This window comes from Sinocyclocheilus rhinocerous, unplaced genomic scaffold (genome assembly GCF_001515625.1).
Source record: "Sinocyclocheilus rhinocerous isolate Xijiao unplaced genomic scaffold, SAMN03320098_v1.1 scaffold174, whole genome shotgun sequence".
Classification (NCBI taxonomy): Eukaryota; Metazoa; Chordata; class Actinopteri; order Cypriniformes; family Cyprinidae; genus Sinocyclocheilus; species Sinocyclocheilus rhinocerous.
Genome location: NW_015646289.1, coordinates 1,182,244 through 1,209,752, shown reverse-complemented (window position 1 = coordinate 1,209,752; position 27,509 = coordinate 1,182,244). Strand labels below are relative to the sequence as shown.

The 27,509-nt window shown below is 36.8% G+C and overlaps 3 protein-coding genes and 1 long non-coding RNA gene across 8 annotated transcripts in view; 3 read left to right on the top strand and 1 right to left on the bottom strand.

The window, feature by feature from the left end:
* Nucleotides 1-1,897: 1,897 nt before the first annotated feature.
* Nucleotides 1,898-3,429, top strand: LOC107707202 (transcription factor HES-7-like). The gene is made up of 4 exons (XM_016511135.1): nt 1,898-1,990; nt 2,162-2,257; nt 2,369-2,459; nt 2,575-3,429. The coding sequence occupies exons 1-4, from the start codon at nt 1,964-1,966 to the stop codon at nt 3,189-3,191; spliced, it is 831 nt and encodes a 276-aa protein (XP_016366621.1). The 5' UTR covers nt 1,898-1,963; the 3' UTR covers nt 3,192-3,429.
* Nucleotides 3,430-4,552: 1,123 nt separating this feature from the next.
* Nucleotides 4,553-11,356, top strand: LOC107707201 (uncharacterized). 3 transcript variants are annotated; one of them, XR_001636228.1, is made up of 3 exons: nt 4,553-4,856; nt 8,738-8,987; nt 11,215-11,356. It is a non-coding gene; the product is annotated as an uncharacterized LOC107707201 (long non-coding RNA). The 3 variants fall into 3 exon arrangements; XR_001636227.1 differs by lacking the exon at nt 4,553-4,856 and adding an exon at nt 5,560-5,633; XR_001636229.1 differs by lacking the exon at nt 4,553-4,856 and adding an exon at nt 5,765-5,936.
* A 10,324-nt stretch (nt 11,357-21,680) lies between these two features.
* LOC107707200 (fibroblast growth factor 20-like) lies at nt 21,681-22,919 on the bottom strand. The gene is made up of 3 exons (XM_016511134.1): nt 22,643-22,919; nt 22,100-22,203; nt 21,681-21,926 (listed from the first exon to the last, which is right to left on the bottom strand). The coding sequence occupies exons 1-3, from the start codon at nt 22,917-22,919 to the stop codon at nt 21,681-21,683; spliced, it is 627 nt and encodes a 208-aa protein (XP_016366620.1).
* A 2,002-nt stretch (nt 22,920-24,921) lies between these two features.
* The window catches only part of LOC107707229 (calcium uptake protein 3, mitochondrial-like), a 20,693-nt gene continuing 18,105 nt past the window's right edge, over nt 24,922-27,509 (top strand). For all 3 annotated transcript variants that reach the window (XM_016511189.1, XM_016511188.1, XM_016511187.1), the window contains exons 1-2: nt 24,922-25,173; nt 26,401-26,545. In XM_016511189.1, the coding sequence (XP_016366675.1) occupies nt 24,940-25,173; nt 26,401-26,545 (379 nt within the window). In that variant the 5' untranslated portion in view covers nt 24,922-24,939. The remainder of the gene's footprint in view (nt 25,174-26,400; nt 26,546-27,509) is intronic.

Here is a 27,509-nt window from a genome sequence, read left to right as displayed (position 1 = left end):
CTCACCCGAAAAGTTTTGCTTTGCTTAATCCCTGAGGATCCACTTGATCATTCCAACAATTTACAAGTGTAAGCGTGGGACAATAATGTTTGGCCTAATCGCTCACACTTCTATCAAAACACTACCTTACAGCACACTTAACAGATTTGCTCTAAAAGCCTGGGCATCACACCTCTTAACCCCCCCTTTTCACCATAAAGCAGGATGCGCGTGTACTTTTCACTGACGGACACGAGCTAATCTCACTTGGCGCGCGACTCCAAAAATGCCAACCCGATCTCATGAAAGTGCGTATAAATAGTACGCCAAATAAAAACGAAAACTCGTGGTACTGATACGCAAAAATGGACTTTGGCGTGTATATGCTACGCGATGGGTAGGTTTAGGGTTGTGGGCGTATTATATGTACGCGAAAACTGCGTATCATATGCACGCCAACAAATTTCGTATCATATGCACGCGAAAACTGCGTATTATATGCACGCCAAACACATGCGTATCATATGCACGCCAACAAATTTCGTATCATATGCACGCGAAAACTGCGTATTATATGCACGCCAAACACATGCGTATCATATGCACGCCAACAAATTTCGTATCATATGCACGCGAAAACTGCGTATTATATGCACGCCAAACACATGCGTATCATATGCACGCCAACAAATTTCGTATCATATGCACGCGAAAACTGCGTATTATATGCACGCCAAACACATGCGTATCATATGCACGCCAACAAATTTCGTATCATATGCACGCGAAAACTGCGTATTATATGCACGCCAAACACATGCGTATCATATGCACGCCAACAAATTTCGTATCATATGCACGCGAAAACTGCGTATTATATGCACGCCAAACACATGCGTATCATATGCACGCCAACAAATTTCGTATCATATGCACGCGAAAACTGCGTATTATATGCACGCCAAACACATGCGTATCATATGCACGCCAACAAATTTCGTATCATATGCACGCGAAAACTGCGTATTATATGCACGCCAAACACATGCGTATCATATGCACGCCAAAGTCCATTTTTGCGTATCAACACCACGAGTTTTCGTTTTTATTTGGCGTAGGCTACTATTTATACGCATTTTCATGAGACCGGGCTCAAAATGCATCATATTTTCTCTATTTTTAAAGTAAGCATATTCGTATAGAAATAAAACTGTTTCCATGGCCTCCACATTAAACGGAATTTATATGCCTACATTTTTTTTATCATTATGATATAGGATATTTGTTTTCACTCATTATTGTCACAATAAATATGCAATTTATGTAGGCTAATTAAGAGCTTCAGCTCAGTGTTAAATCTGTAATTTAATTTAAAATGTTTTTTAAAAAAGTGCGATGCTTTTACCAATGCAGATTGTCACTGTGGCATCACTTTGATTGTACGATTCATCTTACTTTTCAATTTTAGTGTAGGCTACTGACCAAATTGTTATGCTACTTTTATTCACCAAAATGTCAGGACAGATGCCATTTGTGCCCATATGTGTTTTAGCAGTTCACCTCAAGCATTGTCCTCAGCTGTTTATTCAAAACCGTTTGCTGATATTTGCATAGGCCTATTGCAGCATACAATCAAATGGCAAACTTTTTTCCCAAGAACCAGTTGCGCCATCAAATGTTTAATATGCTTAAAAATAAAGCTTCAATCTATTTTTGATGACTGTTTTAAACATTATATATTTAAATATTATATATATTTGTTTCTGTTTTGCTTGTCCTTAGATGTCATAAGTAACACGTCTGTTTATTGATTGTTTGGTTAAGGCAATAGAATGCTGGGTGGAAAGTTCACAGTGCCTACGTCACTGCCACCTCTCCGCCAATCAGATGCCACGCCAGAGGCTTAAAATTCCCGTTTGGCTCGATTCCAGCAGTTTCCCACATCTACGAATTTAAGCGAAGAGCGAACTGATCAACTCTCAACATGACGAAGACAGAAGGCGTCAAAAGAGTAAGTTCTTTAAAAGCAACTTTTTCTTTCCCAAAAATTATTTCTGAAATACTTTATATTTAGCCTAATTTATGTTTATTTGATTCCACGCAATAGTTAAATATTAAATGTTATGATAACATTGGAAACGTAAAATTACTAACAGTTTAAATTTTTAACTTTTGTTTAAAGAAGTTAAAGCCTGTGATAGAGAAGAAGAGAAGAGACCGAATCAACCATAACCTAGATGCGTTAAGAGATCTGCTTTTCAAGAACACTGCAGACACGGTGAGTAGCCTACCTTCCCTCGATTTATGATGCATTACTTCGCATTATTTCTGCACTACTTCCTTGACAACCCCCTAAAAGACCTCTGGACTTTCCTCTCTCCTTCCACAGCGTTTACAAAATCCAAAACTGGAAAAAGCAGAGATTTTAGACCTTGCAGTTCAGTACATCAAAAAGACCACAAGAAAAACTGAGACAAAGGGTTTGTTTTTACTGCTTTTACTTTTTACTTCATCCATCTGAATTTACTATTAAAAGCTATTATTTATTAGTAACAATTTGCCTAATTTATGTAATGTTTTTCTATCTTTCTGCAGTGACTTCTAATCAAATGGATTCTAAGGCCACTCAGAAGCAGTCTGTTTCTACGGGCCCCATCTACGCCAGTGACTTCTATGTACCAGACTTCTATGGCAGGTTTAAATCATCTGAGCAGAAGGAAGCTCTTCTGAAACTGGGGGTCAACAATAATAACCTAACTGGTGCTTCCAAAGCAGGAAATGAACCAGTGGCCCAGACGGGCTTCCCTCTATCACCATCAGGCCAGAACTACCAGCAGGATCTTCTCTTACACCCTGAATCATCTTTGGATGGCTCCAAACTTTTGCATCAGTCGACTTCTCCCCCCAGTTCATCATCATCATCATCATCATCACAATGTAGTTCCCCGCCATCATCTCCCACTTTTACCAGCTTATTCTCCTCTCCCAGTAACTGCCCTCCATATCTATTCATGCCTTGTCCTCTACCTGCTCCTTCTGATTCACTGTCACCTCTTTCAACACCACTTTCACTCCATAGGCCTGTCATTGTGCCTCAGCCTATTCTGCCCAACATGGCTAGAGATTTTACCCCACCGCAGTCTCCTGTACTGGCTCTTAGACAGGAACCTTTTTCTCTTCCAACCCAGTCCATATGGAGACCATGGAGCTGAACTCTTACAATGGTGTGCTTTTCCATTTTACTTAGTCACTGCTCCAATGGAGAAATGACCTCCCAGAAGGACCTAATGGGACATATGGTGTGGCATGAGCATCGGGTTATCACTTGTGTTTGCCCCCAGTTACTATTACTTTTGTCATGTTTTCAATGACGTATACTTTTAACTTGACTATTTATTGTTTTGACAAATGTTTGTCTTCACTGGTATAGCCTACCTGTGATTCTAGCAGTGAAATAAAGTCTTTTTCTTTTTAATCAGTCCTTGTTGTGTTCATTTAAACACCAGACTGTCTAGACTGTTTTTAGAGATGCATAAAATATATATTTATTAAATACTTTTAGTAACTAAAGTACATTCACACCAGTCATACAACACTATCAGAGTTTTTAAGCCAAATGGTTCAGAAGAAGCTCCTGCAGCCAAACCATTTGGATCTTAAATAAATATGCATTGTCAGTATACTAAAAAAAGTTCCTATGATTATATTCCTTCATCTTAGAAAAAAAAAATACATTAATGAATGTACACATAGCCTACATTAATCAAAAACAAAAACGTTTAGGCTTATACATTTTTGTGCTAGATTGTCCTAGATTATAAGATTGTAACATTAAACTTTGACCTTAATTAAATAGCCTATACAAAATCTTACAAACATGGATGTTTTAGGACATGCTTTACAATACAATTTTTCAGAGGTCTTTAGACTCTTCCAGCATCGGACCGAACAACTCTCAACTTGTCGCAGCTGTGGGAATGTTAGGCTGATGATACACGCAAGGGCGTAGTTTTGGTTTGAACATTGGGGGGGTTGAAGTGTGAACTGTTTTAGTAGAGTCCTGGGTCATGCTCACTCATAAGGTTTATTTATTTGTTTGTTTGCGTATATATTTATTTTTGTGAAATGGTCTTTTGTGCTATCATCTATGCAAAGTTGGTGCAATAAAGTAACATCATAGTGAACAATTACTTGTTTACATAGGATATATAGGCCTATATGTATTTTACATTATTTAGGCACTCAAGGCTATAGTTTGACAGAATGTTCTAATTCAATATGCCATGGAAAGTCAATCTAACTTAACATTTTCTTATATTGATATTGTTTATTTCTTACTCCTTAACAGTTCATCAGACTCTTAATGATGTAATCTATGCCATCTTTTGAATATCTGAAGGCCATGTACCATAGTTCTTGTTGTAGGCTACTTGCTAGTACGACCCTGGATACACGGGGCAACTTTTTGAGCAATGTTGCCGTCAACGGGCAACCAGGCGAGAAACACAGGGCCCACGACCGATCTAAATGATCCAGATAGAAATTTGTTACCCATTCTCAATGGGAAAGTGCCAACATTGCTCATAAAAAATGACCAGCCTTTTAGGGTAGCGTTCAAGCAGAACCCGTGTTTGCGATAGAAACGCAAGAGACAGGGCAGTGAAATGAGAGGAAAAGCAAGGCCTAGAGTTGAGTTTTTTTAGAAGGTGTCTTTTAATTTGAGTACCGCTTGTGGCTTCTTTTTCCATTATAGTGCTATAAAATTGGGATTAGAATTCTAGAAATGCGCATAAGAGTGTGGACGGCATGCAGCGTGATCTGTAGAGAAACATGCACTGGAGCGAGACACCATGAGGATCACCACATTGTTTAGAAAGGTAAAAGTTCCCATATTGGCTGAAAATGACATGAACCGACATACAGTATATTGATATATGAACTGGATACACATGTACACGTTCCTCGCTGACGAAAAAGATACGTAGAAAAACATGGTACCAACATTACTTCACTACAGGCCTTGCAACGCCACAGTTGAGCGCGGTTATCTAACCTTGGCTGAAAATAAAAATAAAAGTGTCATTATTAGTGAAAAAAATCTGTGCTTTTTTGCACACGTAGCCTACTGCCATTTTAAGTACTCTACTGCCATCTCGTGGTGTCTATGAATGCAGAATAATGTTTTGCAAGCATATATAGCCTATTTTCAGCACTTTAATAAGTCAGCCAAAATGTTAAAATGGTTTCTGTGATTTACAACTAATGTTGATTTAAAAAAAAAAAAAAAAATGTATGTCATTAGACTACAGTGCATTTTTGAATTCCGCTTTAATGTAAAAACAACATATTTGTGCTCATGTCAATGTTTTGCCAAACATATTCATTGTGTTAAATTTCCATAGCTTTTTTTTTTTAATAGTGTAGGCTACATGTTGAAACATGTGACATGAAAGCCTAGTTCAACCCAGTACTGACAAAAAATATGAGGTGGTTTTACATTGGGAAAAGTGAACTATTTTCTCCAAAGATTTGCACTGATTTAGCCTACTGGTCAGTAGAGGGCAACATAAGATAGTCTTAACAGGTTCAGTCTGTAATTGAGCTCTGGCTTGTAGATACAGAGAGCCTGGTGTTGTTACCTGTGTTCCTGGGTGGTAAGCCGAGAATGCATTACTTCTCTCTCATAAATGTCAGAATTTTTCTCTCACTCCTGCAGTCTTGTATAAATCCGTAACATCTTCCCTATCTGCCATCCACATCTCTATTACAAAGCCTGAATATTTTCTGAGCAAGGCAGCAGGGGATTTGGCTGGAGAAAACAGAGTTTCTGACGTGACAGAGCATGTTTTTGGATAATGGTTATTTTTCTCTCTCTCCTCCTTCTGCCGTCTTCACATTCAGAAGCTTCTCTCTGTACCAGTGCCATTACTTATGAGATGGCCATTGTTCATTGTGAGGTAAAAGAGCACATGATGCACATTTGCTGTCTTTCTGCAGGTTTTGATCATTGCAATGAGTGACAATCAAGGAGTGAAGTACAAATTAAAGAGGACTGTCTGCCTGGACAGAGGAATGCTGCCTCAGTGATCATAATTGAATGTGGTGGGGAAGAAATCACCTCGGAAAATGCAGGACAAAAGCCTGAAATCCCAGCACAAGCTTTCTCAGGTCACATTGATTAGAGCTGATCCTGTTACCTGTGTAGTCTAAGTCTTGTTAATAGTGAATGCAACTCATGCATTCCTGATCTGGTACAAAACGGGGAGGGAGAGACTTAAAGAAAACATTGACAAGAATCCAGCACAGAGATGTCACTGCTCCTGCCACGGTTTATTGTTAAATACATTTGTGTTGGCACATCTCAAAAGCAATTTGTCGAGGCAGGGCTGCTGTCAAACACTTTCATCACATGTGCACACACTTGTACATGCCCCGTCCTTCAAAGCAAGGCGCTCTCACCGGCACGCACACACACAAATGTTGTGGTTTCATTGAATATGGATCCCACTTTGTGCAAAATTTCTCTGTATAAGTCTTTGTGTTATGAATATCCATTGCGTGATGTCCCGTGAATGTTATTGTAGTCAGAATCAACTGTTCTAACTTGGAAAAAGAGATTATTTCATTCTCAAACCTTACGTCACCTTACCATGCTGCATGTGCTCAATCTTAATGTTTAGCTGTAAGGTCAATGAGTCTTCATTAATGATTCCAGCTTCCTTGTAATGTTGACAGATCTGGTTAATGGGGGTCTTTTTCATTTCCTCATTCCATAGATTCAGAAATCCTTTTGTTAGATTATGTCAGAGCCACAGGGCATTATGCTTAAAACATGTTGTTAGAGAAGTGACTCGATAAAAAAAAAACACAGTTATTCTGGGAGGATGTACTGTATGTTTATGTGTCTTTTAGCCATGATGATCCTTGCCCTCAGTCTATTTAAAATATTTACAGATGGATAGTTTGAGTAAAGGAGGTTTAAACACAGTAATATTGATATACTAATGGTTGCAAAAACATAAAAAAATTGTGGCGCTGTACAATGAAGACAAGAGCTGCCCTCCCAGCTAACATGGAACATTCACAGAATTTTAGCCAACGTTCTAGCAAGGTTCTCCTAAAGTTATGGACAAATGTTCTTCCAGAAACGATAATAGAACATTTGTTCAAAGTTATCTAGTCTTTAATAATGTTTTCAAAACTTTAGCACAAAAGTAAATTTTTCATGGTTTTTTTCGGAAACGTTTTAGTTAGATGTTCGTCTAAGATTTTTAAAATGTTACTACTTGTTTCAGAATGTTTAGAGAACATTCAAAAGTAAAATTGTCATTATGTTTGATAAATGATAAAATGAAATGTGTAAACTGGACGTTTTTGAACATTCAGAGAACATTCAGAAATAATGTTGTCATAACTTTATGGAAACATTAGCAAAATATTTTTTGAACATATTTCTGTTTGCTGGGCTCTTATAGTAAGATAAACATTAAAATGTTGTGATTTGTCCAGTGATTTTTGTGTCAGTGACCATGATAAAGAAATGTTTTAAATTCCTTACACTTTGTGTACACATTTTAATCAATATTTATATAAAAAATGATTTAGCATTTTACATTTTAAATAAAAGATAACCATTATTATCTTTAACGGAAACGTTTTAGTTAGATGTTCGTCTAAGATTTTTAAAATGTTACTACTTGTTTCAGAATGTTTAGAGAACATTCAAAAGTAAAATTGTCATTATGTTTGATAAATGATCAAATGAAATGTGTAAACTGGACGTTTTTGAACATTCAGAGAACATTCAGAAATAATGTTGTCATAACTTTATGGAAACATTAGCAAAATATTTTTTTTAACATATTTCTGTTTGCTGGGTTCTTATAGTAAGATAAACATTAAAATGTTGTAATTTGTCCAGTGATTTTTGGGTCAGTGACCATGATAAAGAAATGTTTTAAATTCCTTACACTTTGTGTACACATTTTAATCAATATTTATATAAAAAATGATTTAGCATTTTACATTTTAAATAAAAGATAACCATTATTATCTTTAAATGTAGTTTTCAAGGTAAATTTTTTTTACAAATAGAACAAATTATAATTTTTTCATTAATTAAATAATTAACTATACTGATGAATTCTGTGAATGTTAAAAAGCTTTATATTTGTGTGGTGTTAGAACACATGGCATTTTATAAGCTGAAGGAACGTTACCAGATGAAATGTTGTCATAAAAAGATTAATTATCTGATATTTTAAGAGAGGGGTCCTCACTATGATATCATTTTATGTTTGTTTGTGTTTTTTCCCTGCATGTTGACTGGACCACATGACGTTTAGTAAATAATAATAGGAGTTTTATTATTATTATTATTATTATTATATTTTTTATAGCATTTTATCTTCATTATGGGGTCATTGTGATATTATTACAGTGTATCACCTGGATATTTTTTGTTTTGTTTTATGCAACCCCCCCCCCCAAAAAAAAGAATATCAAAATTAATTTTAATTCAGAAATTCATCCTAGGCGGGGTGTATTTGCATTCGCATTGTACGTATACATGTATGTTTGAATTATTGAGAGGACAAAAAGTAGAACTGGTTGCAAGGACACCATTGAGATTTGGCTTGGTGTACCTGGAGGAAGACACTCTTCATGAGTCCATCCTGGTCCTCAAGAATTCAATCTTTCGCTACTCACAACTAAACACCATTTTCCCCTCTTTCATTTGTCTTTTTTCCCTTCACAGGAGCTTTTGAAGTGAACGGAGAAAGGAGCACTGACTGTAGCAAATTACCTGGGCTGAAACATTTTTGACATAAGTCCTAAGAGGCGGGTGAGCCACTTCTCCCTGGAGGCCCCATCGGGAGCGTTTAATCTCAGGCCATGAGACGCAGCATTGCTGACAGACTGACAGGACAGCTGGACACGCTTCCAGGCGGCAGTGACGGACACGCCAGTCTTCGGAGCAGGGCCACTGCCCATGCATCACCACAAAGGTAAGCACCTGACAGGGTGTGGAGACCAAAACTACTGCAGCAGTGATCACACCAGATATTGCTCTGTTTCAGCACCTTACAGTTTTAATAATGGTTTACGGTTTATATTTACGCCTTTTAGAAAGCTCTAGGTCACAACAGCCTCCTAAGAACTTATACTTCAGGGCCGAATCCATGCAACAGAGGCCTATTTAGCCATTGTTCATTATCATATGTCAGCCAGGAAGTCTTGCTGAATATTGTCCTTATCACAGATCCCAAATCCTTAATAGCTGTTCTGTGGGCAAAAACTGTTTTTATAAGCCACTGTAGTGGAGATCACCGCCCAGTTCTGTAACAGAGAGTAAATAGATGCGATATACTCCTCTATTCCCAGACAGTCAAAACAAAAACGTGGTAACAATAGCTTTGGAGACTAGCAATTGTGCTGCTGAGACACTATTTGACATTTTCTTTCTCTTGAATAATGTCTTTCATTGGGGAGCCATACAAACGCTCTATTAATTTGGAGAGTCAATTGTTGTATAATTTGCCTCTGAATGCATAAAAAATAAACTCTTTCACAATGTTCTGCACAATTAGTCCTTCGTACTGTATAAATAGCTCTTTTGAAACCAACAATGTGTAATTGTGTTCACTTTGAGCGATGAGCTCACAAATATGGAGCTCTTTCCATGTTTATCGCTTCAAGCTGCATTGTTAAAGCATTTGGCATGAACAGAGGTTGCGGTCGACGTGGAGTTTGTCGTGCCCTGAGGTTGTGTGTTAACTGAGGAGTCTCTCTGGTGTCTGAAAGCAGTGTTCCCTGCCGGCTCCTCTGACCTAGAACCCCCTGTAGTGGGTGGGCCGTGACCCAGGTAGCCTAAAGCCATGCTGGGTAGCAACTTCTGCTCTAGAGTTCTTGTAATCCGTCAGGATGTACTTCAGCTCAAAAAGAAGGTTGCACTCTTCTACCGCCACTAACACCCCTTTTAAAAACCAGGAACAACTTAACAGTTCAAAGGTCAGCGCAGGAAAAAGCTGGTGGCAGTTAAAAATAGTGTGTGATTTGTATTTTGGCTAAAAATACTGAGAGAGATGGTTTGGATCAGGCCTGAAAAGCAATGAGAGGTATAAAAATGAAACGAATGAATCGAAAAATGTATTTTGTCCTGAGAAAATATGGGATTTTAATATGCTACTGTTTTTCCAGTCATCATGCAAAAGTCTTTGAAATCATTGTGATCTTCAGTGTTCCAATGAAGCATTCTATCTGCATTACTATGTTATGACAGTTGTATCACCCTGACAGTTTTTAGTTCATGCACTCCAAAAACAAACATTAAAATACATTTAAATCAGAAATTTAAAACAGGCCTGAAAAGCAATACAAATGGAAAGAGATAAATTAATCAAGAAATGGATTTAAAAAGAAAACATGGGATTTAAATACGCTACAGTTTTTCTAGTCATCATGCAAATGTGTTTGACCTTGTACTCAGTGTTCCAACAGGAAATGTTCGAATTTCCAATTTGAAACCACTTTTGTTTCAATTTGAAAATTGAATCACATTATCATTACGCTTTGCGCAAACTTATGTTTGTCATTCACAGGAAACGTGCAGTAGAAACTAGTATTTAAAAACATTTAGTTAACACCTGGCATCTCTGCTGCAGCAGTGCAATGTATACTTTGAGAAAACAACCTTTGGCCTGGATGAGGGGGTTTCCCAAAGCAGCCCTAGTGGATTCAATCAGGAAAGTGCCATAGTTACATTTGGAAAGTACAGGCTGGCTTTGAGCCAAATACAAATGCCTTTTATTGTGTTGTAAGTGCATACAGCTCATCATAACCACATTACAGCTTAAAACGTTTGCTCAGAGATTCAGCTGCTATATGGAAAATGGCTTTAGAGGCATGTAGGTTATTATTATTTTTTATTTTATTAAAGGGATAGTCTACTAAAAATGAAAATACTGTGATAATTTACTCACCCTCATGTCACTACAAACCTGTATGAATTTCTTTAATTTGTGGAACACAAAAGAACATTTTGAAGAATGTAGGTAACCAAAGGGTAGTGTGATATGAGCCTAACTCCTTATGCTGAGAGTGATTACGCTCTGATTTGCGGTATAGGGACTGGTGGTGCTTTGTCTGGCTCATCTAGATTTTAGATAGAATGCAATGATAAGTGTCATGAAAGGAGCTTGTCATCAGTTTTTTTGTGTTCTTTTTTCCCCACAGCACCATGATGATGGCAGCAGGGGGCAGCTGAAAGGGCTCGGAGTTGGCAGAGATGCAGCATGGGTTGACAGGCAGGCACTCGCTGGTGACAGAGCACCGGAGCTTCTGTCTCTTTGAAGTTTCTTCTCTGTAAGCATTTCTATTCCCAACTCATGTCTTTAAGATGAATAAAAAAAAAGAATTTAATAATTTTATTCAGCAAGGACGCATCATGGGCACATTCTGTTTCATATAAATGCTGTTCTCTTGAACTTTGCATTCATCCAAGAATCCTGAAAAAATGTATCACAGTTTCTACAAAAATAATAAGCAGCACAAATGTTTTTAACACTGATAATAATATGAAATGTTTCTTGAGCAGCAAATCAGCTTATTAGAATGATTTTTGAAGGATCATGTGACATTGAAGACTGGAGTAATGATGCTGAAAATTCAGCCTCGCATCAGAGGAATAAATTACATTTTTTTAAATATATGAAAATAGAAAACAGTTATTTTAAATTGTAATACTATTTCACAATATTGCTGTTTTACTGTAGTTTTCTTATATTCTTCTAGTTTAAATCTTACACATTTCATTAGTTTAATACGTTAGTTTAATACAAACTTTTAAATCGCAAATTATATTATTAGCAAAACAATTTAAGTGAAAAGTTGAATTGAAAATTTAGCATGAATTTCAGATTGCCTTAGTGTGTTTTTTGTTTGTTTTTTGGGAGGGGGGGAGTTGTTTTTGCTTTAATGACAAAAAATGGCAATGGTCTCATACAAAGACTCACATGATCAGTGTCACAGATTAGTTTATTTAATTTGGAAATAGTGCAAAATATTTCATATTTATTTGATGTTTTACCTCACATTGTTTCTTTGTTGTAAGAGCAGTGAGAGATCGAGACCGGCTCATTCAAGTCCAAGTCATAACCGAGACCAGAAGAGATTCGAGTCCAATTCAAGACTGAGAACACTTTCTCCCAAATCCATGACAAATCCAAGATCATAAAAATATGGTCCTGAAATCTGGCTTATATTATTATAGTCTTGATCTTTGAGTCAGAGTCCAGGACCATATTTTCCTGGTCTTGGTCTTGTCATGGACTTGGGAGCATGTGGATTCGGTCTCGACTCTGTCAACATTGTATTCATCCCCCAGTTTTTTCCCTTGATTTGGATAAAAAAATAAAAATTCAATTAAAAAATGTTAAAATAAGCAAGAGAAAAATCACACAAAGTATACCACTTATTGAAATTCCCCTAAAAAGTAGCGATACAATGGATTCATTCATTATAAACACTATATATGATTTTATTCAGGTCAGTAATGGTCTAAAGCAACCAACTGGAGTGTACACTTTCACAAAATAAGATGTTTGCTGTTCTTCTTCTTATCTACACCGCATAGCACAACATTAATGCCATCTAATGTTTCCCCCATATATCCCACAACCCTATGTTATCAGTTCTGCATGTCAATGTCAAGCTTAAAAAGGCCATTTCCTCTTACCTAGAATGTTACCTGTATGTACCGAGGCCAATATTATAGCTGTCATCTCTGCCCAGCGCTCCCTGCATAAAAGAATCTTTTGTTCCAGTTGTAATTTAGACATTATTCAGCTCTCAGGTGCACACACACAGCAGACAGCGGCGAGGAACACTATATCTGCTCTTGAACATGGCGTAACTGTTTCTTGTTGACAGAGTGGGATTTCTCAGCAAGACATCACTACATGTTTAATTCTCTGCTTGTTTTTCTTGTAAACGCTGGAAGACATGGAAATGCACATACATGACCAATGCGGGTAAGGAATGCATTCCCATGATCACCGGTGCTTTTACATCTACAGCAAATCAAAAATGCTCACTCTTTTCTTTTTTTGACAAGCGCTCAAGAACGTAAGAAGAAAAACATATGATGTCTTGAAAGTGACAACATAAACCTTACTGTTTCTCGCCTCAAGGCAACGGATTGTGCACACTGTTGTGATTGGTCACCATCTCTGAAGCTCATCTTGGAGCTCACATCCCTTTCTCAAGAGAGAGAGATGCTTTTGTTTGATGGTGACAGGGGGAATGTCAGACTAAGCAGCGCTTCAGCTCTTCAAAACCTCAGAAAAGCCATAATGTGCACACAGAGCTACTTTGATCTGCTGATTCGTACACATCTGCAACAAGCTTGGAATAAAGCTGAATAGCTGTCACTGTTTTTCGTGTTAGAGTGGGCCATGTGAAGTCAGAGCCATAGAGTTTCTGGAATTATTGGCTGTGAGGAAGAACATTCCTGTAGATGTCTGCAAAGTCTAGCTGCTTTTTGACAAATAAAAGAGTTTCTTTCTTTGAGACTGCTCAAAATCTGTACATGTACTATTTATGGCATCCCATGAAGGAATCTCTTGGGACCAGTGCAGGGATAAATAATATTTTATTTATTTAGTTGGTTCTACACAAATTGTCAGCATTTTTGTGCAAAATCTGGTGTAACTCATTCCTTGAATCTAATTTTAGGAATGTAGCTGTCCTACTTTTATTTATTTTTTGTTCCAAGCAAAGTCTGTTCTGTCTGTCATGCTAAAATAATAGTATTGCAGATTGTTAACTGGCGACGGTGGAATAATACCTGCAATTCTGCACTAATTTGTACTACTTTATAGTGCTAAAATAAATGTGAATGAATATAATATAAAATATTTTATATGAAAGAAAGCCTGAATTAATCATTTTCCATGTTTTTTTTAACTTTTTTTTTTGACAGGGAATGGCGGGGTAGAGGGCAGAGGGGTGTGTGCATACATTACTGTGGGATAATTAACATCTAAAACACTGGGTCATTCTGAGCCCTGCTGTGTAAGGAAACGCTGGCACATGCATTCTTCAGCTGCTCACTCGTCTTTAATCAATCGTATTATCTCCACTGGATCTATATGGGAAGGGTATTAAAAGATTAACTGAAACTTAACCAGAATAATGACTTTTGATTTAAAATCTCTATTTGGAGCAAGAGGATGTCATTTTAACGCTTATCTATTACCCGAGACCACAGCGCTGTATGTTGGTGGGAACTCCATCTATACCTGTCTGCCTAACCATTTCCCCTCCAGATAATTACGGCTGGGGTCAGATTGGTCTCAGAAGCCAAACTTCAAATCAGACGACAGGAAGTTTTTCCAAGCACTTCTTAGAAATAACATTTTAACCCCAAATTAAAGCAGTTCAGTTCAAAGGAAGAAAACACAACGCATCTAAATAATATATATATATATTTTAAATTGCTTGGTAATAATCTTTACTTATTTCTTTATTATAGCCTTCAGGTTTAGTATCTAAAATATAGAAAAATGCAAAGTAGAGCTGACCACATATTATATACACTGCTGTTCAACAGATTGGGGTTTGTGAGATTTTTTTATGTTTTTGAAAGAAGTCTCTTATGCTCACTAAGGCTGTTTTATACAATATATTATTATAATTTAGAATAAGTGTTTTCTGTTTTAATATTATTTGAAAATGTAATTTATTCCTAAAAGGAACAGCATTTATTTTAAATTGATTTTTTTTTTTTACATTATAAATGTCTTTTCTCTCACATTTTAATGCATCCTTGCTGAATATTTATTTTTTTTTATATTTCTTGCCCACTTTTGAACAGTAGTGTGGAAGTAGTAGTGTATAAGTTTGAACAGTAGTAAGTTTTTATGGAAATTTTTTTAACTATAGGCTATATGAAGTTACTAAATATTTTAATTGCTTGAAAAGTAACCCCCAAATCAGCTTGATATTAGACTGGGAAATGCCCATAGAGACATCTGACCTGAACTATATTTAATGAGTGACCTTTCCATATCAGAATCTCACATTTCTAATTCTCCAGGTTCCCTCCAGAAATCCTTCTGCATGTCAGATGGTATACATCTTACCACCTTGTGCAGCATCTTGTTGTGGTAGCTTGTGTTGCCTTTGATATCGGAGAACATAGAGGTTTCACCAAAATAAAGGCCTCCTTTGTACTCCGCTTATTAACTTCTGTACCTGAGCTCCCTGATAAGGCCCGAAAAAAAATCCATCCTCAAGAAGCTGACAACCGTGGATCCTGTTGGTTTTATTTATTGAGTTTTCTGTGACAGCTTTGGATTTTGTTCAGTGCTTGAAAATGCCAAACTATTGACGCCTGTTATCTTTGCCATCACATCATAATAATGAATATCAGCTTTTTAAACTCTTTTCTTTCTCACTGGAAAAAAAACTTTTAATGTTAAATCTTATTTTCTTCTTAAGTATACTTGTGGTCTTCTGAGCTCTTTAAGAGACTTTAATGTGTGTTATGAACTACATTCAACAGATAAAAACTACAAAGCACATATAAAAAGAGCTCCTTTGATAACCTGCCTGTGCACATTTGATCTCAAGCCATTTGAATTTGTCAGTGTTCGTTGTTCTAATGAAATGTACAGGCCTGAGGGCATGTACTCCAGCAGCACAGAAGGGAGATCACATCAAATTTATTTTGATGTTGGTTTATCAAAAAAACCAAGGATTTTGGTTTGGCTCATTTACATGTTCTCTTTTGTTTTTGTATAAATAATGTGTCTTGACAAAGTGATGGTAAATGGCTGTCTGCCACTCCTCAGCAAATTGGTCTGCATCTTTCTTGCAGTAAAATTGATTCATTAATTAATGATCAAATATTACATCAAATCTTTAGTGAAATATATTCAGAGAGCCACCAATCTACCATTTTATTTCAAGAACTAAAAAGTGATAATATCATCAGGATATAATCATTTAACCCCTGACCCCTTCTGTCATCTTCCCATGCTGCCTGTGATAGTGTTTTCATACACATCTGATGTCTTGTCAGAACCTGCAGTGCTCAGCCCTATGATTTATAAAGTGTCTTGATGGGAGCGTTTTAATTGCATGCGTACACATTGACAGGTGGCCGCTCTTTTTGATATTTACGCTTTGATCTCTGTATGTATGATCCCTGCAGGCCATGTCAAAGAAACCAAGACTCTACACATGGGATTTCACCAAGTAAAAACATCCTCTGGATTTCAGGTGCCACTACAGCTGATGATGATGTAGACGGAAAAGACAGCAACATAACACATGGTGTTTTGGTTTCATTAAATTGAACTGAGCCATAACAATCACTGTCAAAACAGAAGCATGAGACTTATTTCCTCATATTGACTAAAAGCTGGGCTTTTATTTCCATTTTCGTTTGCAGCAAAATTTAAGTTTATATATACATTATTATTTAATTAGTTTGTCATTTTGTCATTTTACACACACACATGCATATACATATACAGTGCATATACAATATATCAATATACATATATATCGATAAATTGATAGTCATTTGTCTGTTTACCCTGACAGTTTCCTTTTATACTTTTCCTTTGAAATTCCTTGTACTATACAAAACATAATCACTTTTTTTTCTTAGAATAGTAAGAGAATAAGTGCTAGAAGAAGTGACTTCTGATTTTTCTCACCGAACAACAAAATCAACCACCGTCCCAATAAGGGAGGAGGCTATTGATTTAGGCAACTGGAATCCAGACAAGCGCTTGACAAGCGGAAATAATTTCTCCTCAAGAGACGTCAATAGGTTCTGATGGGGTTATTAAGGGGAATCAAAGATATTTGCATTTAGACAACGAGCAATTTGTCATGTAAACCGAAATCTCCTCTCACCCTTGAATGCAAAGGAACTCTAGCAGGAACCGAATGAAAGTTAATTAGGAAAACACATGATGAATGAACTGCTTTAATGCAGAGCCAGGTAAACAAAGTAATCTCTCAACATCCTCATCGATGTAATGAGTTTATAGAGCCTTTTGACTGTTTTCTGATGTACAATTAATGCTTGAAAATTACCCTTGGGGTTTAAGGGCATGAGCATTTAAAGCATCTGCATGCTAACAGTACATACTAGAAAAGGTATGAAGAGATTTTGTGACAAAATCCCAAATGTTTTCTTCTGCCATGCACTCTATTCATTGCAAACTGAACACAGAGCATGACAAATTTCTCTTACCTATCAGTTTTCCTTGGCCTACAAGGCAGTCCTCTGCTAAACCCTCCTCTATTTTGTGCTCTTCTTGTTTTGTTATTGTACCTGGCAGTCCAGGTGTGAAGGGGTGAGGCCATGGAAAAACATTCAATTCTGCAGGCTTGTCATGAAAGAATCCATTGATTGACCTCTCCATCAAGGAGCACAATGACAAATGGGTTAGTAATTTTCCACCTCACTTATGGCCAACAATGCACATTTCCACTTTCACTTGCTAGCGTTGAGCGTACAGTGCACATACCTTTCATGGACTATGCAAACTCTGCATCGCCCTTTTTACAAGTTTTCCCAAATAAATTTAAATTCGTCATTTATGTTTCATTGACCTCCTCAAATAATGACCCAGGTTTGCAAAGTGTTAATCTCATAGTCGTTTTTGTATTAGCATGTAAAACAAACACTAATGATTTTCTATTTCACTCAAGGATGTTATTGCATGTTCTAGCGGCTGATTGAATTGCTTTAAGTATGTTTTGGGTGGAAATTACGGAAATTAACCAATTGACCTTTGTGTTGACCTTTAGGTTAAGGGAGCTTTGTGGGAAAAGCCTGCTGTGGAGAATCAAAGACATCTATGATGCCATTTCCAAATAATTACTTCTGCATTTGAAAAGTGAATATGAATTTGAATAACATATGAATAAATGATGGAATCTGATCATTTGTTATATAAAAAAAAAATCAATGGTTGGTTTATCTTATTAAGGTAAGAAGTTCCTATTCAGATTCTTAAAGTCGAATATCTTTGATACTTCTGAGGGCTGCAATTTTCAGGCCGTGAGTAGCTTCTGTCCTCAGATCAGACATGTCCTATAGGGATAAGCTGTCACACTGCTGGGAGCCTAATTGATGCCTCATGCTTTTGAGGAGCAATTATGGTGCCCAAATGTCAAGAGCTAATTTGTGACTTTATAATGTGTACACATGGGCCAAGGAGAGGGCCAGATCTGGGCCCCTCTGGGAGAATCGGAATAGTTTGCTCAGCAGATGTGAGATGGTCTCCGTAAAAAGTCTGGGGGTGGGGAAGAGCCTTTCAGATGATGTGAAGTCTACTGCAGAGACGCTCAAAATGACAGTTTTTTAAAATGTAGTCACATTGATCTGAGCTATTTTGCTTATTATGATCTTTGGTTTTAACATACATCATTTTCACACTCTGAACTGTAGGCCTATTGTTTATCCGTTTGCAAAAGACATGTTTAGAAACTGCCAGTTTCTAAATACATGATAGAAAAAGACATGCAACGTTGTAAGAGGTGTTTAAAAGTCTTAAAATGCATAACCACTAGTTGGATCGTGCGAGTTGCTCCTGATGTCTCCATAGTGATGCAAACAACAGAACAACATTTTAGCTACAGTTGACAGCTTAAGAGTCAAAAGTCAATATAAAAACATTATACATCTTCATTGCCTACTTGAGGAGTGGTAAGACATACAGCACAAAATGTGGCAAGGTGATGTGCCAAAAAGGTGTGAAAGGATATTATTAACTCCTCTACACCTACAACATGTTACTCTACACAGAAGGATCCTCAGGAAACCTTGAAGATAGTTGATTCACTGTTACTTCTTACTTCCTTAGACATGTTTTTTAAAAAGTTTTGACTCAGAAGAACCATTCTTTAACAATTGAAAACCACTTTTTGCCTTGTGAACTGTTGTGAATACATCAAGGAGATCTAAAGTCATATGGCCAACTTTTATGAAACTTTTATGTTGCTCATTTTGGAGTTTGACAGTCCCAGTAATGACATACTTTTTATTGTATTGAAAAAAGTAAGCTTTACGTTTCACAATTTGAAAAGACTTTAAAATTCAAAGTTTCAGAATAACGTTGAATATTTGTGTACATGTCCAAAAAGTATAATAAAGATTTTTACATTTTTTTTGAAAGATATCCCTTATGCTCACCAAGACTGCATTTATTTGATCACAAATACAGTAAAACAGTAATATTGTGAAACATTACTGCATTTCAAATAACCAGAGTAATAGCTGCTGAAAATTCAACCTTGCCATCACAGGACTAAATTACATTTTTAAATTACATTTTTAAATTGCATTTTCAAATTGTAATAATATTTCACAATATTTACTGTACACACACACCTATCTGATAGGGTTTCTTTGAGAGCTCTTTGAGGCCATGTCTGAGGTGATGAAAATAAGGGTGCATCCATTAAGTGCATGAGGCAGGGCTGAGAGAGGGCATGGATGAAGGATTTAAGTGTTGCCTGTAAAGTGCCTCGGACCACCTGCTAGAAGGACAGACAAAGGCATCTATTTCAGCTCAGACAGACGGAAAAATATTGGTTCTTCAAGTGCCAGTGAGTATTTTGTAACATGAACTCCCTTGAGTTAAAGCGGTGACCTAATAGCTACTGTGACATTTGCACAAAACAAACAAAATAATCACATGAAACTTAGGGAAGCATTGACTTTTTATTTTTTAAACCATGTTTTACAGGCTTAATCAAATTTGTATATGACAATAGAAATCAGAGCACTTGTGATTTTTTAATTTTACAATTGTTTGTCTTTCAGTTTTTAAATGGAGCGAAGCTCATATATTCCCACTCATCCTCCACCCTCATATATCTGTTGTTAACAATCACTCTATGGTTTTAAGATGGGGAAAATCCCACATTGTAACTCCGGTAAAATGTTACAGGTACACTCCCATTTTAAGACAGAGCCTGGCTCACCATCACAGAGATACTGAGATCACAGACTATATCTTCATGCTTCAACATAAAATGTCCACTCATCCGTTTAGAAACTGTGTATAGATGTGCCTCTTTAGTCATTGTTGTGGAAATGTCTCATTCAGCCGTTAAACAACATTCAGGAAGGTTTAGCCTGTGGTGTTTAAATCTCATATCATCTTCCTTAGAGCTTCTTGCTTGGTTTCATGTGAAAATGCTGGTACTATCTGTCAAAAAACAAAAAAACGAAAGCCTAGTGGGGTTTATATATAGGAGGAATTAAAATAATATTTGAAAGTGTATTTAAACTTTTTTTGATCTCACTATTCTTACAGACTGCACAGCAGACACATTTTCTCTTTATAACTTTGCCTGATGTATTTAGCAGGCATCATTACTAAGCATCAGCTAAGATTACTCTAACTTTGGGTTTGACCCAAAAGAAAAGGTCAGTTTTTATTTCACTCAGATTCAGTCGTTGTGTAGCTGTTACCTGAGAAGGTCTCGCAAAAGAACTTTGGTGCTGATGAGTGCAGGACAACCCTGGGTCTCAGCTAAACAGCAGCTTAAAGAGATAGTTCAGCCAAAAATGAAAATGTATTCACCCTCAAGTTGTTCCAAACCTGGGACTTTCTGTCTTCTGCAGAACACTGAAGAAGTTATTTTGAAGAACATTAGTAACCAAACAGTTTTTGTCAGCATTGACTTGCATTGGCAAAAAAAAAAGACAACTTGTTTTGTGTTCCACAGAAGAAATACATTTCCTATTAATAAGATGTCATTTAATTTGTTTTCTTTCTTTCCTTACCTTTTTTTTATTATTATTATTTATTTGTTTTTGGTGGTCAAAAAAAAGTATATTTTCAGAATCTATGGTTGTCATATAAGTTAGAACTCTATTGGATCTTTTATGTTTTCCAGATAATAACAATTTCAGAATTAAGAAATTATATCAAACAAAACAAGCTTTTTAATGATAATACTTGATTTAATGGCCTGTAAAATATACCGTGCAGCATGCCATTCCGGGAAATCGTGCTTGAAAACAAATCTATTAAAATCACAGAGTCTTATGGCATTCTTCATACATTTGCAATAGGAAATCACAATCTTTCTTGCCCTCCATAATATCATAGCAGTGATAAGTAACTCATATAAAAAGAACAGCTTTGCCACTATTTCAAAGCACCTTCTACTGTTTGGTCTAATAAAAAATCTACTTTTAGATGTAAAAATATATATTTATATTTTCAAATAAATAAATACATACAATAAATATGTGTATCAAGAACTGTATAAATAGCATCATGTGAGATGGCATCTCCTGTTCTCCACCGTCCCAGTTCTGTCATCTCAGAGCATCATGTACTCATTGTTCCTTCAAGTCCTTCTAAACCCATATCAAATATTTCCAGAGCAAAGCAGCACCATGTTTAAAACCTCCAAAACCCTCAGTTTTGGTTTTTATGGACATGTTATGCTACTAGTCAGTTACAACCAGCAACAAAGACACCAATTGCACCAACGTAGGGAGTCTTTCGAGGACTGTTGTCTTCACCATCAGTACTGGCCCGTGCATTTCCAGAGCACACCTCAGGTTTGGACACTTTAGCCGAACTTTAGCATCTCCACGTCATGTAGAGAAGAAACTAGGCATCCCTCTCGCCCTTTAACTGGGACGGATGGTCTCAGCTGTGTCCAAGCACTTCTTTGTAAAGTTCTGGAACTTTTTCAGGGTCCACTGGTCTTGGAAGAAAGTGAGTGAACTTTTGATGTCTCCTAGATTTTGTCCCATCACGTGGCGTGCCGTCCTTGTTGAGAGCCACGAAATATCTCGCTCCTCTCTCTCCATGCTTGTAGAGATTAGAAGAGTATGTGTTGTACCAGTTCTCCTCAAACTGCTCACGGAAGACACATTCTGCTGTGAGTTTCTCCTAAGAAACAAAAAACGTGTTAGTGAAATAATTCAAGCATAATTAATAACACAGAGAGAGGTGGTCAAAATGATAAAACATATATGCCATCTACTGGGCTTGAATAAGAACAACAATCATGCAGGATACTTTTTGAATTGGGTGAATTCTTAAAAAGTCAAAATTCTGCTTACAGAGCCATAAAGTTCTCCCTTGTCATTCATCCCAAGGTAGAGACCACTGTCCACTCCACGGATGCTTATTAATCCAACTGCAAGGCTTATGAATTCCAAAATACCTGGAGAAGAATAAATCAATTGTTCAGGAGATGTTCTTTGAAGTCTGAACCCTCATCACACATTGTGAGAAAGTTGAAATGCTATGCATATTCCATCTGCATAGACTATTATAGAGTTAAAATAAATATAATTTAAAATTTTAAAAGTTAGTTCTTACACAATTTTCTGTAAAGACTTCTGCTGTTCTTTGGAGTTGGTTGTTTATTTATATTTACAAATTTAAAAAAGTAATTGTTATTACATTTGACCTTTTTCATATCAAGTTATTGAATTTGTGGGTTATTTAAAAGTGACCATAACAACTTTAAGTTGACCTATACGAACTATAAAAACGGGAGAACCCATATTTTTAAAAGCGTACGGTCAAAGTGGGTACATATTATGATTCATATTCTGTGTAAACAAACCAATCATGCTGAAAAGAAAGTGGGAAATTACCAAAACGACTGTGGTCCTTTCTCGTGCCCTGCACGATGCCATCCGGGAGTATTTCAAGGTGAAATCCAGTCCTGCAGTACAACTGTCTTCTCCGCAGGATCCCTTTCAAGTGCGTTAGATCTGCGGAGGTGCTCCGTGACAATCTCTCTGCTGGAACTAAATGATCATTCAACAGCCCGAGGTTTTCTCCTAGAGGTGGTAGAAAGAACTGTGATCCGACCTGTCCGAAACCCTCCAGGCTCTGTAAAAGCGTCCCGATCTCTCCCATAGCTGCCATCACAAACCGCCAGTCCAGCAGGAGCGGCCAGAGAAACTTGATCTGGATGTAAATGGTGAAGCAATCGTCCAAAGCTATACGTTACGACGAATAATATCCATGCGAGCAAGTCACTCGTAGTGGATCCATGCTGAGCGCATATGAAATATCACTTGACTCCTGTAGATTAGGTATACAGACATATTCAGTGGGCAAGAAAAGTCACTGCAAACAACTGACTCCAGACAAATCCTTTAATTTCTGCTCTTATGCCTCGTCCACATGGTGGCCGGTGGTGCTTTCTGACATGAATAACTGTGGAGCAGGTATGAGGCAGCAGGTATGTGTAGTTGTGGGAAGTGCTTTGCGCACTGAGTGGCTGCTGTGCGCGCGGGGCAGGTGCAGAGATCGGGCTTCTGTGGGCGGGACATCGGTTTGGTCCAGCCTTGAGTTTTTGCGCACAATCTCAGTTGTGTGTTTTAGTTGATGTCTATGTTTGTGTTGGTTAGATTTTGTATAGGCTACATCTCACAAGCAAAGTATTAAACAAATTAAACCCACCTACATTATGGGGAGCAGGAGGAAAACAACGTAAACATTCTGAATAATTGTGTAGAAATTGTGGTGAAGAATTGTGGTAGAAGATCTTTCCAAAAAAAAAAAATATATATATATAGATAGATAGATAGATAGATAGAGATTGATGGATGGATGTGTGTGTATATACACACACACACACACACACACACACCTTGAGTTTTTGCGCACAATCTCAGTTGTGTGTTTTAGTTGATGTCTATGTTTGTGTTGGTTAGATTTTGTATAGGCTACATCTCACAAGCAAAGTATTAAACAAATTAAACCCACCTACATTATGGGGAGCAGGAGGAAAACAACGTAAACATTCTGAATAATTGTGTAGAAATTGTGGTGAAGAATTGTGGTAGAAGATCTTTCCAAAAAAAAAAAATATATATATATAGATAGATAGATAGATAGATAGAGATTGATGGATGGATGTGTGTGTATATACACACACACACACACACACACACACACACACACTAGAAAAAACAGACAATATCTGTATGTACAGGTATGTTTTATACAAATGCAGTGTATCTATCTATCTATCTATCTATCTATCGAGAGAGAGAGAGAGAGAGAGAGAGATAGTATATAAGTAGTATATATATATAAAGGTATATACTACTTATTACATATTTATTTCACTATAAATTCATAAAAAATATGTTATAATATATAGTTATTTTACTGTAGTAACTACAGTGTTGTTATTAGGGTATACATAATACAATGTACTTCTGAACCTATACAAATATTTGCAGTGGACTGTGAATAGACAACATTTGACACATTCACAAACACTATTTTTATAGGTTGTATGAGTTTTTAATGTTTTTAGAGTTGTTAACACATTTTGCGTTTCTACATTTGTTCTACAGTTTATTTACTGCTAATTTATTTGTTTACCATTTTCAATACAAATGGGTAGTAATGATGGGCAATGACATAATTATTTTGAACATGTTGAATTTGCCCTTGACAATAATTTGTAAATTTTTTTAGTTATAGGTTTCTATATTTAATTTGTAGCAGACAAATATGGGAATATTATATAAAAATCTGAGATATATGGACACACACACACACACACACAAACAAACAAACAAACAAAACACTTAGTTATAGTTGCTGAAAGAAAATCTACTGCTACAGCAAACCCAAACTGTCCTGTAGTATTTCAGCTGAAACTGTTTACCAATTTAAAGAGTGTAAAAGAAACCCACAAAAAAATTAAAGAAAGAACCACTTTTTGATGGAGGTCTTTTCCAAACGTTAAAACATAACATGTTGAGGTCTGAGGGCTTTAACTATGACTTCTAACTATGACCTGAATAGAAAGGACAGATGACTGCAAATACAGCTGCTAATGTGTTGATGCACCATGTGCTGCTGTAGCGAGGTCACATATTTCATCTCGCGATGAGTGAGCGCGGTCTGCCGCGGTGACACAGTCATGATGGCCGCCGTGCGTCGGTTTCTGGCTCTTCGAAACAAGTTCACCAGCTCTTCAAACGGTTTAAGCCTTTACTTTAACAGCAGACAGTCATGGAGGGAAAGAGCAGTTCTGAGGCGTGTAGGGACAGGACTGTGTATCACTGTCGGTGGATTCGCTGTTGTTTACTACCAGCACAATGCGAGTCTGCGTGCATTGATTTCTCCGTTGCCAGCAGTGGCTGCAAAAGAGAAGGTATCTAAATCTTAGTAGGCTACATTTTGAAATGTTTACGTTTGTATTTACACTGAATATTTCTATAGCATCCCAGTTTTTATTATTCTAAAAAACGTAAAATCGGTGAAGTTCATGTGCCATCAAAACTGTCGCTCTCCACTAGAGAGGTGCTGAATTCGGTTTCCCAATTCATCAGTCAGCACTGTGATTCTATAAAATATACATATTAAAGAAATATTGGAACAAATATTATAGGTGTTGTACATATTGTACATTTTATAGATATATTCTGCATGCGTAGTATTGACTTATGCTCTGAAAGGGTCATTTTACTAGGCATGCAAATTCAGTCAACAACCATTTCTCCTGTATTGTCAAAATCTCTTGCCAGTCAGATTTGTTGGTTTACATTAGTACATCAGTACTTTGATCTACATTGGTGTTTCCTAAACCACAATATTTTTCTTAGACTCGTATTGTGAGAGAGTAATGTTATTAGGCCTATTAGGCCTTTTAAAGTCACTTTTAGACAAAAAATAACAAATACTACGGGAGAAAAAAAACCTATATTCTGCTACAAGGGTCATCCGCACATATGCATGTCTTATAACACATATTATTTAGTTTTTCCTTAAAAATGTGCTATTTAATCATTAATGATTAATTATTATATTTTATAGGTTTAACAATGCAAAAGAAACCTCTGGATAATGTTTAAGTGGCTCTGGTACACATACTCTTGGTTTTGACTGTTGTCGAAAAAGCATTTATCAGACTGTTATCAGATTGATCATTAAACCACACAGGATTGAATCAGTCTTGTGTGACTCTGTCCGCACTGTTCCCTTTTGTTTTTGTACTCTTATCTGCTTGGGTCAGACGTAACCTTGAGTTGTGGATTGAGACGCAGGAATCCAGGGTTGAGGTAACTGGACACGGCAGCTTGGCAGCCGGGTCGACGTTTGATGGGGGTAATAAGTAGCAGGGCACACATTCCCAGGGTGTTTGCACAGTGCCCAGTGGGCCTGGCTGCCGGCCACTGTAGAGTGAGAAGAACACTGTCCTCTTGATATTTCTGCTTGTGGATGTTTGTGTGCATGTGTGTGTGTGTGTGTTTTTGTACAGGAGGAGGCCGTCCACTGAAAGAAGGAAAAAGAAGATGGCTAGCACTTTCTCCAATGTCACACCTGTCTTATCCTGTATTTCTACGTCCTCTAATTGAGATGTGAATTTGCTTAATTATAGGCCAGTGCATCTGCTGAAGATGAAGAGGTTTCGATGTCAGCCCATGAGCACAGGTTCAGGCTCTTCAGTTCACTGGAGTATGATGGACAGCTTTATATGACTCCCCTCGACTTCATTGAGTCCGTCACTATGAGCGAACCAAAGAGTGAGTTACACAAACAGTTAATAATCCTTCTTAGAACTCATTATATGATTGTGTTACTATAGACTACCACATGAAGCTCTCAGAATCCTAGTGGCTGACAAATAGCAAGTAACACTGACTGAGATAAATAATTGGCCCTTCGTGGGGAGTTTGATTGACAGGTCATCTGACCAATAACGCAGAATCTGCCATTTTTGTCTGGCAAACAAACCAGACAGTAGAGTATATTAACGTCGGTGGACTTGAACTTGAAAAATGATGTACTGATGTATTTAAGCGGTTGAAACAAGATACCTGCTGATGTTCATTTGTGTTTATATCGTGCTATATCTAGTAAAGAGGAAGAGATAATCAGTTCACGTGCCACTTGAACTGAGGTGCTACAGTGATCTGTCATGACACATTAAAGGGCCACAGAATGGTATTTATTTGTTGATTTTTTTTTTTACAAATGACAACATTTGAAAGCTGATATGAAAGGGTCAATTACCCAGCTAACAGGAAATGTTTTCAGAACTTTGACTAATATTCTGGAAAAGTTATGAACAAACGTTCTTCTAGTAACGTTACTAGAATGTTTATTCAGAGTTATCTGGTCTTTAATAATGTTCTCAAGACATTAGCACAAAAACATTACTGGACAATGCATCATTCATGGAACAGTTTATTTCGTGTAATGTTTTCATATGTTTCTACTTGTTTCAGGATATTTTGTGAACTTTTAAAAGCAACGTTCCTGTAATGGTTGCAAAATGACAAAATGGAATGTTACCGTAATGTTTGCATAACCAAAAAAAGTTCTAAAAATCTTAAAAAAACTGGGTGTTTTGAACATTCAGAGAACAATCATAAATAATGTTTTCATATCTTAATAGGAATGTTAGCAAAATGTTCTTTGGACAAAAGCTGGACAAAAGGGCTTCCTTCAGTTGACCTAGCCAATCTTAGTTAAAAGGATTATTCC